Below are 13,016 nucleotides of genomic sequence, written 5' to 3' on the forward strand. Positions count from 1 at the left end.
TGTGAGGGAGGTGAGGAAGCGGACAGGTTAAAATAGGGCGTTTATTACGTATTTTTGACGAACGCGCTCACTTCTCGTACTTTCATTTCACATGGGTTTATTTGTCGAATTAACTAACGTACGAAACCAGAGGGCAGCACAGGATGCGATCGTACGACCCTGCCCGTGAGCAATCTCCCAACTCATCTCTATTCTTCTTCTATTGGTTACTAGATTTTGGATCGAGTAAATCCGAACAAACCTGATGTATTTTGGAACACGAGCAATGGCGCCAAAGTGACTTTAACCGTTCGGAGATCCTCCCGACGCAGCTCGTTTACCGCCTTAGCTTGTGTCGGCTAGAGTTCTGTGCGTCTCGACGAATCGCAACAAACTTTCGAACGTTAACTAAAAGAGCGCTATTATTTCCTAAGTCGCCAGAATCAGTGCAGACGATGGTTGCTAGAAATTAATTAAGAAGGTAAACGAAAAGAAGAAGACTCGCATACTGGCGGTGATGCTGCGGTAGTTACTGGGATATGCCAATCGCCATTTCTGAAGTCAAGCATCGCGCTGTGGCCGTAGAATCCCGTCATATTTTTTTGGGGCGCCACGAAATTCTACCTCCCTTAGCGTGGCTTTAAATGACTCCAAAAAATCTTTAGAATTTTGGTCCTTCATTCCCTCTGTTGTGTGTTGTCGTTTTCATAGCGTTTACCAAAGGTATGTTAAAGTTTTCGAAAGGCAGATGTCCATACAAAATTGGCGTCCCCTCGCTCACTCGGCCAATTAGATGGCGGCATTTTCCCGCCATACTTTACGGATATTCGTAGGGTAGGCGATTATTTACATTTTTTTATTCTTTGACAGTTCTGTCCAAGTTGAAACATAGTAGACAAGCTATACAACGATGACAATGAAAAGGTCTTGAGACCTATCTGAACCTGTGTCCAACAGTAGATCCTGCTGATGTCTTGGAACTTTTTAGCTTCGATTTATTTAAACTTTTTCTTTGCGTTCAAGTTTTTTTAACTCGGTTGTGTGATTAGGTGTGCTTGTCATACCTTTATTCTAGTACTTATGATAAGGTGGCAAGTCATTAATGGTAGTATAGATGGTGTATTCTCTTTTTCATAGACGCTTAGGAAGCACATACAGAAAAATGAGTACAGAAGTAGAAAATGGTGGTGCGGGAGATGGGCCGAAAAAGAAAACCATTGAGGGTATTTACCAGAAAAAGTCACAACTGGAGCATATCTTATTACGACCTGATACATACATTGGGTCCGTTGAATTCGTTCAGGAAATGATGTGGGTCTATGATGCCGAAAAGGAAATGATGGTGCAACAAGAAATCAAATATGTTCCAGGATTGTACAAAATATTTGATGAAATCCTTGTAAATGCTGCAGATAACAAGCAGCGGGATGCAAAAATGGACACAATTAAAATAGACATAGATGCGTAAGTTGATATAACATTAGAATTCATGGGCATTTGTTGATAAAAAAAATCATACCTTTTGTGACACGTTTTACAGAGAAAACAATACCATATCTGTATGGAACAATGGGAAAGGCATACCAGTTGTGATTCATAAAGATGAAAAGATGTATGTACCCACCATGATTTTTGGACATCTATTAACATCATCCAATTATAATGATGAAGAAGAAAAGGTAACGGGAGGCCGAAATGGATATGGTGCCAAATTGTGCAACATCTTCAGTCATCGTTTCACTGTTGAAACTGCTTCAAAAGAATATAAAAAATGTCTTAAACAAGTGAGTATTCGTTATGTTGTTACAAATTAGTGGTTAATCATATAATTAACTTTAATTCATTTAACAGACATGGGGAAATAATATGGGAAAAGCCAGCGAAGCCAGAATCAAAGAGTTTTGTGGGGAAGATTTTACAAAAGTGACTTTCTCACCGGATTTATCCAAATTCAAAATGCAGAGTCTTGATAAGGATATTGTATCATTGATGTCTCGACGAGCATTTGATGTTGCTGCCTCCACAAGAGGGGTCAAAGTTTACCTTAATGGAGCCAAAGTGCCAGTCAAAAGTTTTAAAGATTATGTAGACCTTTATATTAAAGGAAAGGAAGATGATATAGGGAATCCATTAAAAATTACTTATGAGAATTGTGGACCTCGTTGGGAGGTTGCAGTGGCGTTATCAGACAAAGGATTTCAACAAATGTCATTTGTGAACAGTATTGCAACCACTAAGGTATTTAAATTTTATATTTACGTATAGAAAAATAGTGAGCATTATACAAATAACTGAATTTATAAACAGGGTGGTCGTCATGTTGATCATGTCACCGATTTGATAGTGAAGCAACTGATAGAAACACTAAAAAAGAAGAACAAGGGAGGAATTGCCATTAAACCGTTTCAAATAAAAAATCATCTCTGGATATTTGTTAATTGTCTAATCAACAATCCAACATTCGATTCTCAGACCAAAGAAAATATGACACTTCAAGCAAAAAGTTTTGGCTCAAAGTGTACCCTAAGCGAAAAGTTTATTCAAAACGTAAGTAGAATAATGGTCGTTATGTATGTTGTCGGTATACACGTTTCCAATAAACTTTGACTGCATATCAGGTCACAAAAACTGGCATTGTTGAGGCAGTGCTATCATGGGCCAAGTTTAAAGCTGACAGTCAACTTCAAAAACTGGGACCCAAATCAAAACAAAGAAAGTTGCAAGGAATGCCCAAACTTGAGGATGCTAATGATGCTGGTACAGGAAGATCACTGGATTGTACCCTCATTTTAACAGAGGGAGATTCAGCCAAGACAATGGCTGTATCTGGTATCGCTTCAATTGGCAGAGACAAATATGGTATATTTCCTTTAAGAGGTAAGTCCTTTAAATTTCATTTTTAGTGATATCTACTTGGACGTCGACTTAACAGTGATAATATGTTAGGTAAAATTCTAAATGTACGAGAAGCCACACATAAACAAATTCTGGAGAATGCAGAAATTAACAATCTTATTAAAATTTTGGGGCTTCAGTATAAGAAGAAGTATGAGACTCGAGATGACCTTAAAACGTTGCGCTACGGAAAAGTGATGATCATGACAGATCAGGATCAGGTTATTATTTTCCAACTATCCAGTATTTTTTAATAATGTCTTAACAATGCTCTTAACTGACGTTTTGCAATATGTAGGATGGTTCGCATATAAAAGGACTGCTGATTAATTTTATCCACCATAATTGGCCGTCACTTCTCAAACTGAATTTCGTTGAAGAGTTCATCACACCAATTGTGAAGGCCACGAAGGGCAACAAAGTGTTATCATTTTTCTCGTTACCTGAATTTGAGATGTGGAAAAAGGAGACCGAAAACTTCCATACTTACAAAATCAAGTACTACAAAGGTTTTTATTTTTATTTCTCCTTTGATACGTTGACGACAACTAGTAGAAAGGTATCGGTTTTAATTTATACAATCAATAACTTTTTAAAATTTCATACTCTTGGGTGAATTTATAGGTTTGGGTACTTCTTCCGCCAAAGAGGCAAAAGAGTACTTTGAAAACATGGCTCGTCACAGAATTAGATTTAGATACGATGGTGAACAGGATGATCAAAATATCATTATGGCGTTCAGTAAGAAATGCGTTGATCAACGCAAGGATTGGCTAACGAATCATATGAATGAAACAAAGCGTCGGAAAGAGATAGGTCTCAGTGAAAAATTCTTATATGAAAAAGATACGCGAGCTGTCACCTTTTCAGACTTCGTTAACGTGGAGCTAGTATTGTATAGTAATTACGACAACGTGCGATCCATTCCCAACATGATGGACGGTTTCAAACCTGGTCAGAGAAAAGTAATGTACACGTGCTTTAAGCGTAATGACAAACGTGAAGTCAAGGTAGCGCAGCTATCTGGTTCAGTTGCCGAACATTCCGCGTATCACCATGGCGAAGTGTCCCTTATGGCAACCATCATTAATTTAGCACAAAACTTCGTCGGTAGCAACAACATAAATTTGCTTCAACCCAATGGTCAATTCGGTACGAGGCTTTGTGGTGGTAAAGACTCCGCGAGCCCTCGTTACATTTTTACAATGCTCAGGTAAGTCTCTTATGTTAATTTTCATAACTTCCATGATTTAAATCGATAATATTTAAAACGTAGTAAATAACGGTCTGTTTTAATTCTAGCCCATTGGCGAGGTTCATCTTTCACAAACATGATGAACCGCTCTTGAAGTATGAATATGATGACAACCAGAGAATTGAGCCCGTTTATTACATACCTGTTATACCGATGGTTTTGGTAAATGGTGCCGATGGTATTGGAACTGGTTGGATGACGAAAATTCCTAATTATAATCCTAGAGAAATTATTGAAAATATTTTCCGCATGATGGACGGTGCAGATCCTAAGCCAATGGTAACTATAACATATAGTACCATTATAATTGTGTACCATTAGAATTGCACCATTAGAACCTTCCTTAAATTGTCATTCGAAATTTTTTGGGTAGATTCCATTTTATAAGAACTTCAAAGGGGCCATAGAGAGCTGTGGAGACTATAGATATGTTATTAGCGGCGAAATATCAGTCATAGGACCAGATAAGCTGGAAATAACTGAGCTGCCAGTTGGTACGTGGACTCAAGCATACAAAGAACAGGTTTTGGAACCGATGTTACATGGCTCCGACAAAACACCTGCACTCATTACGTAAGTGTACTTTCCAAGCCTTCCATTCTGCAGAAAATGTATCCTGGATGTTCTAATTATTTTCTTTTCGTTTCAGCGATTACAAAGAATACAACACAGATACCGATGTACACTTCATAGTGATGTTGAATCGTGACAAGTTGTTGGAACTCGAAAGAGATGGCCTTCATAAAGCTTTTAAGCTCCAGACAACCATGACGATCACATCAATGGTAAGAATGACAATTGTACACGTACATATTTCCTATAATTATTAATGTAATAAAAAAGAGTGATCTAACCAGCTTGATTAAATTCTAGTGTGCCTTCGACGAGAATTTATGTCTCCAAAAATACGACAGCGTGATGCAGATATTGAAGGGCTTTTACCAGTACAGACTAAACGCATATCAGAGGCGAAAAGACTATTTGGAAGGAATCTTGGAGGCTGAGGCTGCGAAGTTATCCAACCAAGCGAGGTTCATCATCGAGAAATGTGACGGCGATCTGGTGGTGGAAAACAAGAAGAAGAAGGACATAATAGCTGAATTGGTTAGGCGTAACTACGATTCCGATCCGGTGGTCGCGTGGAAGCTGAGGCAAAACAGACAAGAAGTACTGGTGAGTAGATGATATCCTCTTGCGATCTACTTGAAAAAAAAAAATTCCTATTAACAAATGAGCATAAGAAACGGACAGTTCGTACTAAAGTTAAGTGGTAATTGTCCTCGCTACGCAAGGAGTATCAAGTAAGTGAGCGACAGTGCCCCTCCGGTAGTCCCCGAATTAATTATATCCTTCGTCGTGAACCTTTTGTATTACATTTGTCGCTAATTCTCGCGACAAAGGGATTGTCTCTGATTACCGGCCAGTTAAACTCGACAGGAGGAAGTCGCCGAGAACGTCGACGAAGAGCCCGTCGAGGTGGCAGCGATCGAAAGGGAGAACTTCGATTATCTGCTGGGTATGACCATGTGGAATCTAACGAAGGAAAGGAAGGATGAGCTCTTGCGTCAACGGGATGACAAGATGGTCGAGCTGAAAAAGTTGCAGAACCGAACGCCCGTATCCCTGTGGAAGGAAGACCTTGATAATCTACTGACTGAATTGAATAAGGTATTGTCTTCCACCGTCCTTGTAATGGGAGATACGTAAAATATTTAATTTAAGTTTCCACGTGTCTAACGTATCTTAACGCTTTTAGATTGAAGAGAAAGAAAGGAAAGATGAGCAAAAGTCCCGGCAAAATGCGAAGAAGCCTCCGCCTAAGTTCTACAAAGGGGAAGACACGCGACGCATTGCTCCGATCATAGACACGGATCTGAAGAAGAAAATCGAAAAGGCGGATATCGTCGCGAAAGATAAGAAGGACGGGATAAAGAAGCAGCCGAAGGTGAGGACAAGAAAATAAATGGACGAGTCTGAAAAAGAATCTGTAAATGACACATAATGGTATTTACAGATCAAGAAGGAACCGTTGGAAGAAAAGGACGAATTCGATGCTTTGGTTGACTCTAACGCAAAGTCTCTTGAGGACAGACTTGGATCGTCGATAGAGAAGACGGAAAAGAAATCTGGTAAAAAGGGTAAGTACATTGTTAGAAGTTCTCTACTGCCAATGCAGGTTATCTCGATTATATTCATAGTTAAATTGGATGTCCCGCCGAATATATGATGTATTTATTAATAGGTTTAAAACAAACGACGTTACAATTTAAACCAGTGAAGAAAGAAAAGAAACCGGACGATATAGATTTTGGAAGCATTTCGCCGCCACCTCCACGAACGCCGCGAAGAGCTGCCGCAGGTATAATTCATGTAAAATTTCATTATCTAAAGGGAAAAAAAATTAAAGAATGACTCATTTCATGGCCTAACAACAGTAGAATGTCAAACCGTGTTAACTGGATTTTCATTGCAGCTAATAAAAAATACACGCAGAGCAGTGATGAATCGGATGATGGCGAAGGCCCACATTTGCTCTCGTCAGACTCAGAAGTCGAGTAAGTTATTTTGGCATCGACATATAAACGTGGACGCTAAAATCGTTGACATGTGTTGCAGGATGAAAGATATTTCGGGAACACCAAATTTAAATACAACCACGACTACGACCAACAGCGATTCCGATGACAATTTTAAAGAAGACAAAAAGCCACCTCCAGCAAAACGTACGTAAAACATTCCATAGCATTGCCTTTGATTTTGTCTATTATTCTAAGCTACCTAATATTTACATGCTATATATACCAACAGCAAGTTCAGAAGAGCTCTTCGACTCGTTAATAAGCAATTCCCCATCGAAGCCAGTCAATCCAATATCATTTACATCGGAAGAGGACTCCCCGATAAAACCTTTGCCACCTAAAAAAGGTAGAGTCTATCATATCAAGCTTCGGATTTTTCCTGATTTTAATACTTCTCTTTCTGTAGCTCCCGCTAAAAAGAAAGCCGAAAATGGTGGAGCTAAGGGAGGAGTGAAGAAGGCAAAGAAGAAGGTCATATCGTCAGAATCGGAATCTGACGACATGTTTTCGACCAAGACGAATGTTGTGAGTAGTTATTTAATAAAATAGAGGAGCATTAAATCTGCAAGTCTGTCAAGGTTTAGAGCCATACTCTGATTTTGTTTTTTCAGGTAAAGAAGCGAAAGAAGAAATCCGAGTCCGACAACGATTCCGACGTGGCCATTGTCACGCCACCTAGGAAAGTCGGTCGTGCAAGGAAGCCAGTATCTTATACAATCAAATCCGACGACGAGGATGATTCCGACTGAGAAAGGAGTCCACAAGATCGAGAGCACTGATGACAATGTGCTCGTATAAAAATCGACAGAGTCGTCGGGTTAGATCGATCAACGCAAGCCGAGCGATCAATGATCCCTCAGCATTCGACATCGGAATCAAGTGGATTTCTCATTCCATTGAGATTTAAAAAAAAAAGTGTTATCAGTCGTTCTGACTCCGGTGAAATGGAGGACTCGTGGAACTCATAAAGCATTCGATCACCAATATTGAAGATCTGATTCTGATCGGAGCACCAAACGGTCTCTCCGTATTCTTTTTTTATATATATATATATATATTACTTCGTATACATACACGTACTGTGGTTGTACTTGTGGTAGTTAGAATCCTCGGGGGCGTGGAATTGTATAAATTCATCGGCACACGTTTTATACGAAGAGACATTTACGTGAATAACGCGTTACCGACGACGAGCATCAAATTCTTGTAGGGAAACGTTTTAATGTTATTACCTGATTTCGATAACTCAGGGTTTTGCGAGTTTTGTCTGAGTTTTATATAGAAGACTGTCCGGCGGATTCGTTTATCAAAGAACACTGTGTCATTTCAGAATTAGCGTAAGCCGGATACACGCGTGACCTTCGTTTGTAAATGTCACAAAAGTGATATAGGATTAGAGAAAGAAAACTCGCAAGTGTTGCGATTACATAATATGCGAATTCTTGGTACAATCGTATTTGAAAATGTTCGGAGTCCCGTTAATAAACTTAGACGAGACTAACATTGAGGATTCGCGCAGAAAATGATATCGATCAATTATTTATTTAACCACAACGGGCGTTGAAGTACGAGATGCAAAATAGCCTTACTAAGTCTCACGGAACTCGTGTAGTACCGATATAAGATAGCTAGCGATTCGATGACACGAAAGAAACTGCCGTCAATAAAAGCTTGTTTCGAACACGTTCACAGCAGGTCTGAAAGGAGTCCCGAAATGTCTTAACAAACAGATCGATGGCAATCTAAGAATGTGAGTCAACGTAGAATCATTAATTCGAGAAAGAGATCGTATAATTTTTAAATTATGTAAATTGTGTGCTGCTCCATTTTCGTGTAATTAGGGTACTTTGTAAATCGCATTAACGGTATATTATTTTTAGCAAGTAATCTCGGCATATAATTTTGACTATTTGAAACGCTTACGTTAGAATTTTTACTCCTAAGAGGGGCTGAATCGCTCGTTTCGAAACGATCTCCAGGTACTAAAAACGACTTTAGTCACCGAACTGAACGAAATATGCTAAATAAAATTAAAATATACAGAATCTTTCTTTAGTCCATCCGTATCGAAAGAGTTACTACAAATTTCACTTTCTCGGCCGCGCACGTTATTCATATTTTCCACCTGTTAATTAAGCTACCCTACCGCCAAAATCTCGATTTGACTCTTCCTTCTCAGCGATGTTATATTTGAATTTTTCCGATAGTGGCCTCCGCACAAAAATCATCACCTACTGCAAGCAAGGACACGTTATTTGCGGTGAAAAAAAAAAAAATGTCCTCAAAATGAACTAAAACTCGTTATTAACCTCCGCTGTCCGGCATTTTTCCCAACTCGAATTATCCCTTCCCAGAGTATACAATTAACCGTTTAATAAATAACATTGCGGCGCAATCGGTGGAAAAAAGAAAGAGGATAATTACGGCCGCCTCGTTAAACGAATTCACTTTCGGATAGGACCGGGATCAGCTCGAGGGACGACGTGGATGTCTCATTGTCGTACTGTTTTTTCTCTTTCTTTCTTAATTCGTTTTACAATAAATATATACACATGTGTACATTCGCATTGGACATACGCGCGCGTGTACCAGCCGTAGAATTATTGCTGGATGCGAGGTTGAAGGTCGCGTGGAGAGAGAAAGAGAGAGAGGCTCGATTGATCTTTCTCTCCCTCTCTCTGTCTCTCGGGTCTCCCCCGAACGGAACGAGAGATAGACGGGACTAGGGGAAAAGGGGGATCAGTGGGGGTCAATCGATCGATAATCGGTACCGATTACCTATATCTCGAGTAGAAGCGACGGATGCAGTAGACACTGTTCAGACTTGTAATGTATTCTCCTCTGACCACACTTGTTTAGCCAACGAAAGGTCGGTAAGATATCGAGACACGTCATCCCGATATACGTGCTGTGCCCACATCGTACTAACAACTTACACAACATTTTAACAACGTTTCTCTGTCTCTCTCTAGCTCTCTTTCTCTCCATAACGCATTCACCCTCGTTCTCACATCGTCTCTCTCTGTCTATTCTCCCGAAAGCTGCAATTTGTTGACAGACGCGCGCGCGCGCGCTACTATAATACAAAGCAAGGGCACTTGATAAAATAACTTAGTTCTCTATTTCATAATATTATCTCTATATAACATACATATATAAAACAAATTATGAGTAAAGAAAACTATTAATGATTTCAGGTCGGTACAATTATTATGATGCTTAGCTTTTAAAGGTCAACTCCGCGTCGCCTGACTCGGATTTTTTTTCGTCGTTTCGCTTCTTTTTTTTTTCCCTTTCTCTCTCACTCTCTCCGTGTATTCCCTTCTATCGTTCACTCTTTGTCTCACGGTGCGAAATTCTCGTACCGGCGGTCGTTACCACGAACAATGACTACGGCAAAGGACAGGCAAATTGCGCGCTCGCCAAGGAAGAGGAGAAGAGGAGGAAGAGGACCACGATGCTCGAGGGGAGCCGAATGTCTACTCAGAAAGGACAAGGGAAAGATTTCCGAGCCCGGAGGAACGACTCGACGGTGGCTTCTTTATGATAGATTCCGAGATAATACGGCCGACCCGTTCATACGGAATATAACCGTTCACAATGAACCGCGTCGGTTTACGCCGACGACGCATGCGCGGTAGCATCCGCAGGTAGTAACGGAAATTCTTTCCAGTCTTCGACTTCGTTAAGAAACTTGGATCCGTAAAATACCCGTAGTTACATACATAGCCTTTTATATGTAAATTACTACGTACGTTATCCTCCGAGTTTCCCTTATATCACGCGTTTCCCGTTTCGATACGGCGAGTCCCGAAAATTGGAAACGAAACTTTCGACCGTGCCCAGTGAAACAAGGCGATTGCTTCTTTTTAGCCCTCGGGTAACATATATATATATATTACCAAAGGACTAAAAAGACATACATATATATAAAATATATATACGCGTCGTACGTTCCGTATCTTACATGCAAAATGAAAGGCAAAAGACCTCTTTGCATCCGCAATTATCCAATCCTGCAATGACCCTACGCTACGAAATATAAAGAGCCCAGAAATCGGGGCCCGAGTAGAGTCGAACACTGGAAAAACCACTCGCCTTAATTTCTAACCATTCGAGAACGGCGATATCCCGCGAATGTTACCGCGAGCGAGAATTCGTCGAGGACGAGATATCGGATATTATCCGTTATTAGATACAAGATATTATCCGCAGTACTTCTCGTTATATTCGCTATGTCCGGCTCGACCGTACGCTCGCGAAGAACGCATATAACCATTTTTTAAAAGACCAAGAAAAAAAGACTGACGAAACCGTATACGCTATCGCATGGCCGCAGGTCCGAATTTTCGTCGTTCTCTTCCCTTCCGTCCTCTTCTCTAATTTACGTCTCGATCGAGGGACTAAGGGTACGCGTCTCTCTCGGGTCTGTCGCTTCCATTCGCTCTCGTAATCGCACATTCTCGCTTCGGAATAGGAACAACCAACCAGACTCTCATACCTCGTGTACTACTTGTACATCCTGCACGTAGTTATGCCGACGTACTCGTATGCAAATACGTGTGTGTTTACGCAACGATCACCGCATCAGTGCTTCGATCGAAGTACGTCGCTCGCGCGGGTTTCAGCCGCGTACGTGTGCCTGTCGGTGAGTGTGTGTACGTGCGTGTAATTTAACGCGCGTAAACGTTGACTTTAGTCGGTCTCTTTCTCTCATTCGCGCTCACACGCGCACACGCTTCCCTTGCTCTCGTTACTCGCTACTATGCGTGAATACAAGGTAATAATATTAATTATTTGAATAAAGTAACACGATGTGCGGTCAAATATTCACGGAATACCTGGCTGCACGGGTATATATGTATATGCGGTCATGCGAGGATAGAGCCACCACAGTCGTCGTCCCGCTGTCCATGCTTGTCCCTTGTCCTTTACACCGTATATATATATTATATCGGATTTATTAGTAGATATAGTATATATATAGTATAAATATGTACACGCACGCTAGTCTTTTAACAATCTCTCGAGTTGCACTCACGCATTCATTATTAAAAAGAAAAGAGTCGGAAGAGAGGGAATATATGCCAACTCACCCCCTCCCCTCCCGCGGTGGACGCGCGAGCGGAATCGGCTTCTGCGTCGCGAGTCCGGAGACACATCGTTTTACGGTAGATCTCTAGAATTACTCTTCCTCGTCCGTCCTCTTTCTCTCCCGCTCGTTACGCTCTTTCTCCCGCATTCACCGCGTCGTTAACTACCACTGGATAGCCTTCCTCCGCGTCGATTTCGCTCACATCCGAATTTCCTCGGTCCCTCTCTACCCTTTTCCCTCCCGTCCTCGCGTTTCCTTCCCTCCGTCGTCTCGCCGTCCTCCCTTAAAGTCTACGCTTCACTTTTAATTCACAATGACTTATCACATGTTTATCTGTTTCTTTCGTTTCATGTTTTTTGTGTTTTTTTTTCATCCCCTTCCTTCGTCTCATGTTAAACACTATTATCAGTCAGCCCACTGTTCGATACAAGGAACGATAATACAATTGAATATTTACGAACACAACATTTTGTCATGCTGAATAATGTTAGCGTGGCTTGATTCGCGAAGAGACGTCACGAGGGGGCCCTTGGATCCTCGAAAGCCACCGACGAGGCCATTCGCCTCCTCGCGAGCCTCTCCCTCACGATGTCCTACGTAGTCGACCTGTAAGTATGCTTGTGGTGGCGGTGTGGTGGTTGCATGGTAATGGTAGTAGTAGTGGTGGTGGTGGTGGTGGTAGTGGTGGTGGCGGTGGTGACGGTGGTGGTGGTGGTGGTGGTGGTGGTAGTGGTGGTGGTGGTGGCGGTGGTGGTGGTGGTGGTGGTGTTGGTGGTGGTGGCGGCGGTGGTGGTGGTGGTGATGATATAGTATTCGGTTTAGTATTTACAATTGATTATAGCAATCGTTACTTCCTTAAGACGAGACGGTGTGCAGTTCAGTGTTCAAGATTTGGCATGTATAAGTATGTCGAGGATACTTCATCTTTTAAGTCTCTCTTTCCACTACGAACTGCTCGACGCGTTCATACCACTGAACATGCCGGTAGTAAACGATGTCTGCTGCTGCTGGATCTGCTGCTGTTGCTGTTGCTGCTGTTGCTGCTGCTGACTGTTCGCTTGGCGGCCGTGCTTTGGCACTGGTGGCTGGAGGTACTCGTGTCGCGCCAACGTCAAGACGTCGATGCGCTCCTCTTTCCTGTACGCCAGGCAACTCCTAATGAAACTCTGAAAATTCGCGTCGATATCGTTAGTCTCGGTATATATATATTTTT

At 41.4% G+C, this 13,016-nt stretch overlaps 2 protein-coding genes across 13 annotated transcripts in view; one reads left to right on the plus strand and one right to left on the minus strand.

The window, feature by feature from the left end:
• Positions 1 to 293: 293 nt before the first annotated feature.
• Positions 294 to 8,755, plus strand: LOC105695647 (DNA topoisomerase 2). 2 transcript variants are annotated; one of them, XM_012417398.2, is made up of 22 exons: positions 294 to 460; positions 1,117 to 1,443; positions 1,520 to 1,763; positions 1,831 to 2,217; positions 2,287 to 2,526; positions 2,598 to 2,856; positions 2,926 to 3,095; positions 3,173 to 3,383; positions 3,499 to 4,087; positions 4,177 to 4,408; positions 4,503 to 4,702; positions 4,779 to 4,914; positions 5,003 to 5,302; positions 5,567 to 5,797; positions 5,886 to 6,074; positions 6,144 to 6,267; positions 6,372 to 6,488; positions 6,603 to 6,684; positions 6,746 to 6,852; positions 6,938 to 7,054; positions 7,115 to 7,233; positions 7,320 to 8,755. In XM_012417398.2, exons 2-22 carry the CDS (start codon positions 1,142 to 1,144, stop codon positions 7,455 to 7,457), a joined length of 4,494 nt encoding a protein of 1,497 aa, XP_012272821.1. In that variant the 5' UTR covers positions 294 to 460; positions 1,117 to 1,141; the 3' UTR covers positions 7,458 to 8,755. The 2 variants fall into 2 exon arrangements, with proteins under 2 accessions (XP_012272821.1, XP_012272822.1); XM_012417399.2 differs by lacking the exon at positions 294 to 460 and adding an exon at positions 904 to 1,028.
• A 3,867-nt stretch (positions 8,756 to 12,622) lies between these two features.
• Positions 12,623 to 13,016, minus strand: part of LOC105695648 (serine/threonine-protein kinase tousled-like 2) — a 54,741-nt gene continuing 54,347 nt past the window's right edge. For all 11 annotated transcript variants that reach the window (XM_012417403.2, XM_012417402.2, XM_012417401.2 and 8 more), the window contains one exon: positions 12,623 to 12,969. In XM_012417403.2, the coding sequence (XP_012272826.1) occupies positions 12,748 to 12,969 (222 nt within the window). In that variant the 3' untranslated portion in view covers positions 12,623 to 12,747. The remainder of the gene's footprint in view (positions 12,970 to 13,016) is intronic.

Source organism: Orussus abietinus, unplaced genomic scaffold (genome assembly GCF_000612105.2).
Source record: "Orussus abietinus isolate OABI.00-Male unplaced genomic scaffold, Oabi_2.0 scaffold4, whole genome shotgun sequence".
Classification (NCBI taxonomy): Eukaryota; Metazoa; Arthropoda; class Insecta; order Hymenoptera; family Orussidae; genus Orussus; species Orussus abietinus.

What these genes read in the sequence shown, in the direction of transcription:
- LOC105695647 (XM_012417398.2), top strand. Translation starts at nt 1,142, where the DNA reads ATGAGTACAGAAGTAGAAAATGGTGGTGCGGGAGATGGGCCGAAAAAG. An exon ending in GCGAAAAGTTTATTCAAAAC is followed by an intron (nt 2,527 to 2,597) that starts GTAAGTAGAATA and finishes ACTGCATATCAG; the next exon opens with GTCACAAAAACTGGCATTGT. An exon ending in TCATGACAGATCAGGATCAG is followed by an intron (nt 3,096 to 3,172) that starts GTTATTATTTTC and finishes TGCAATATGTAG; the next exon opens with GATGGTTCGCATATAAAAGG.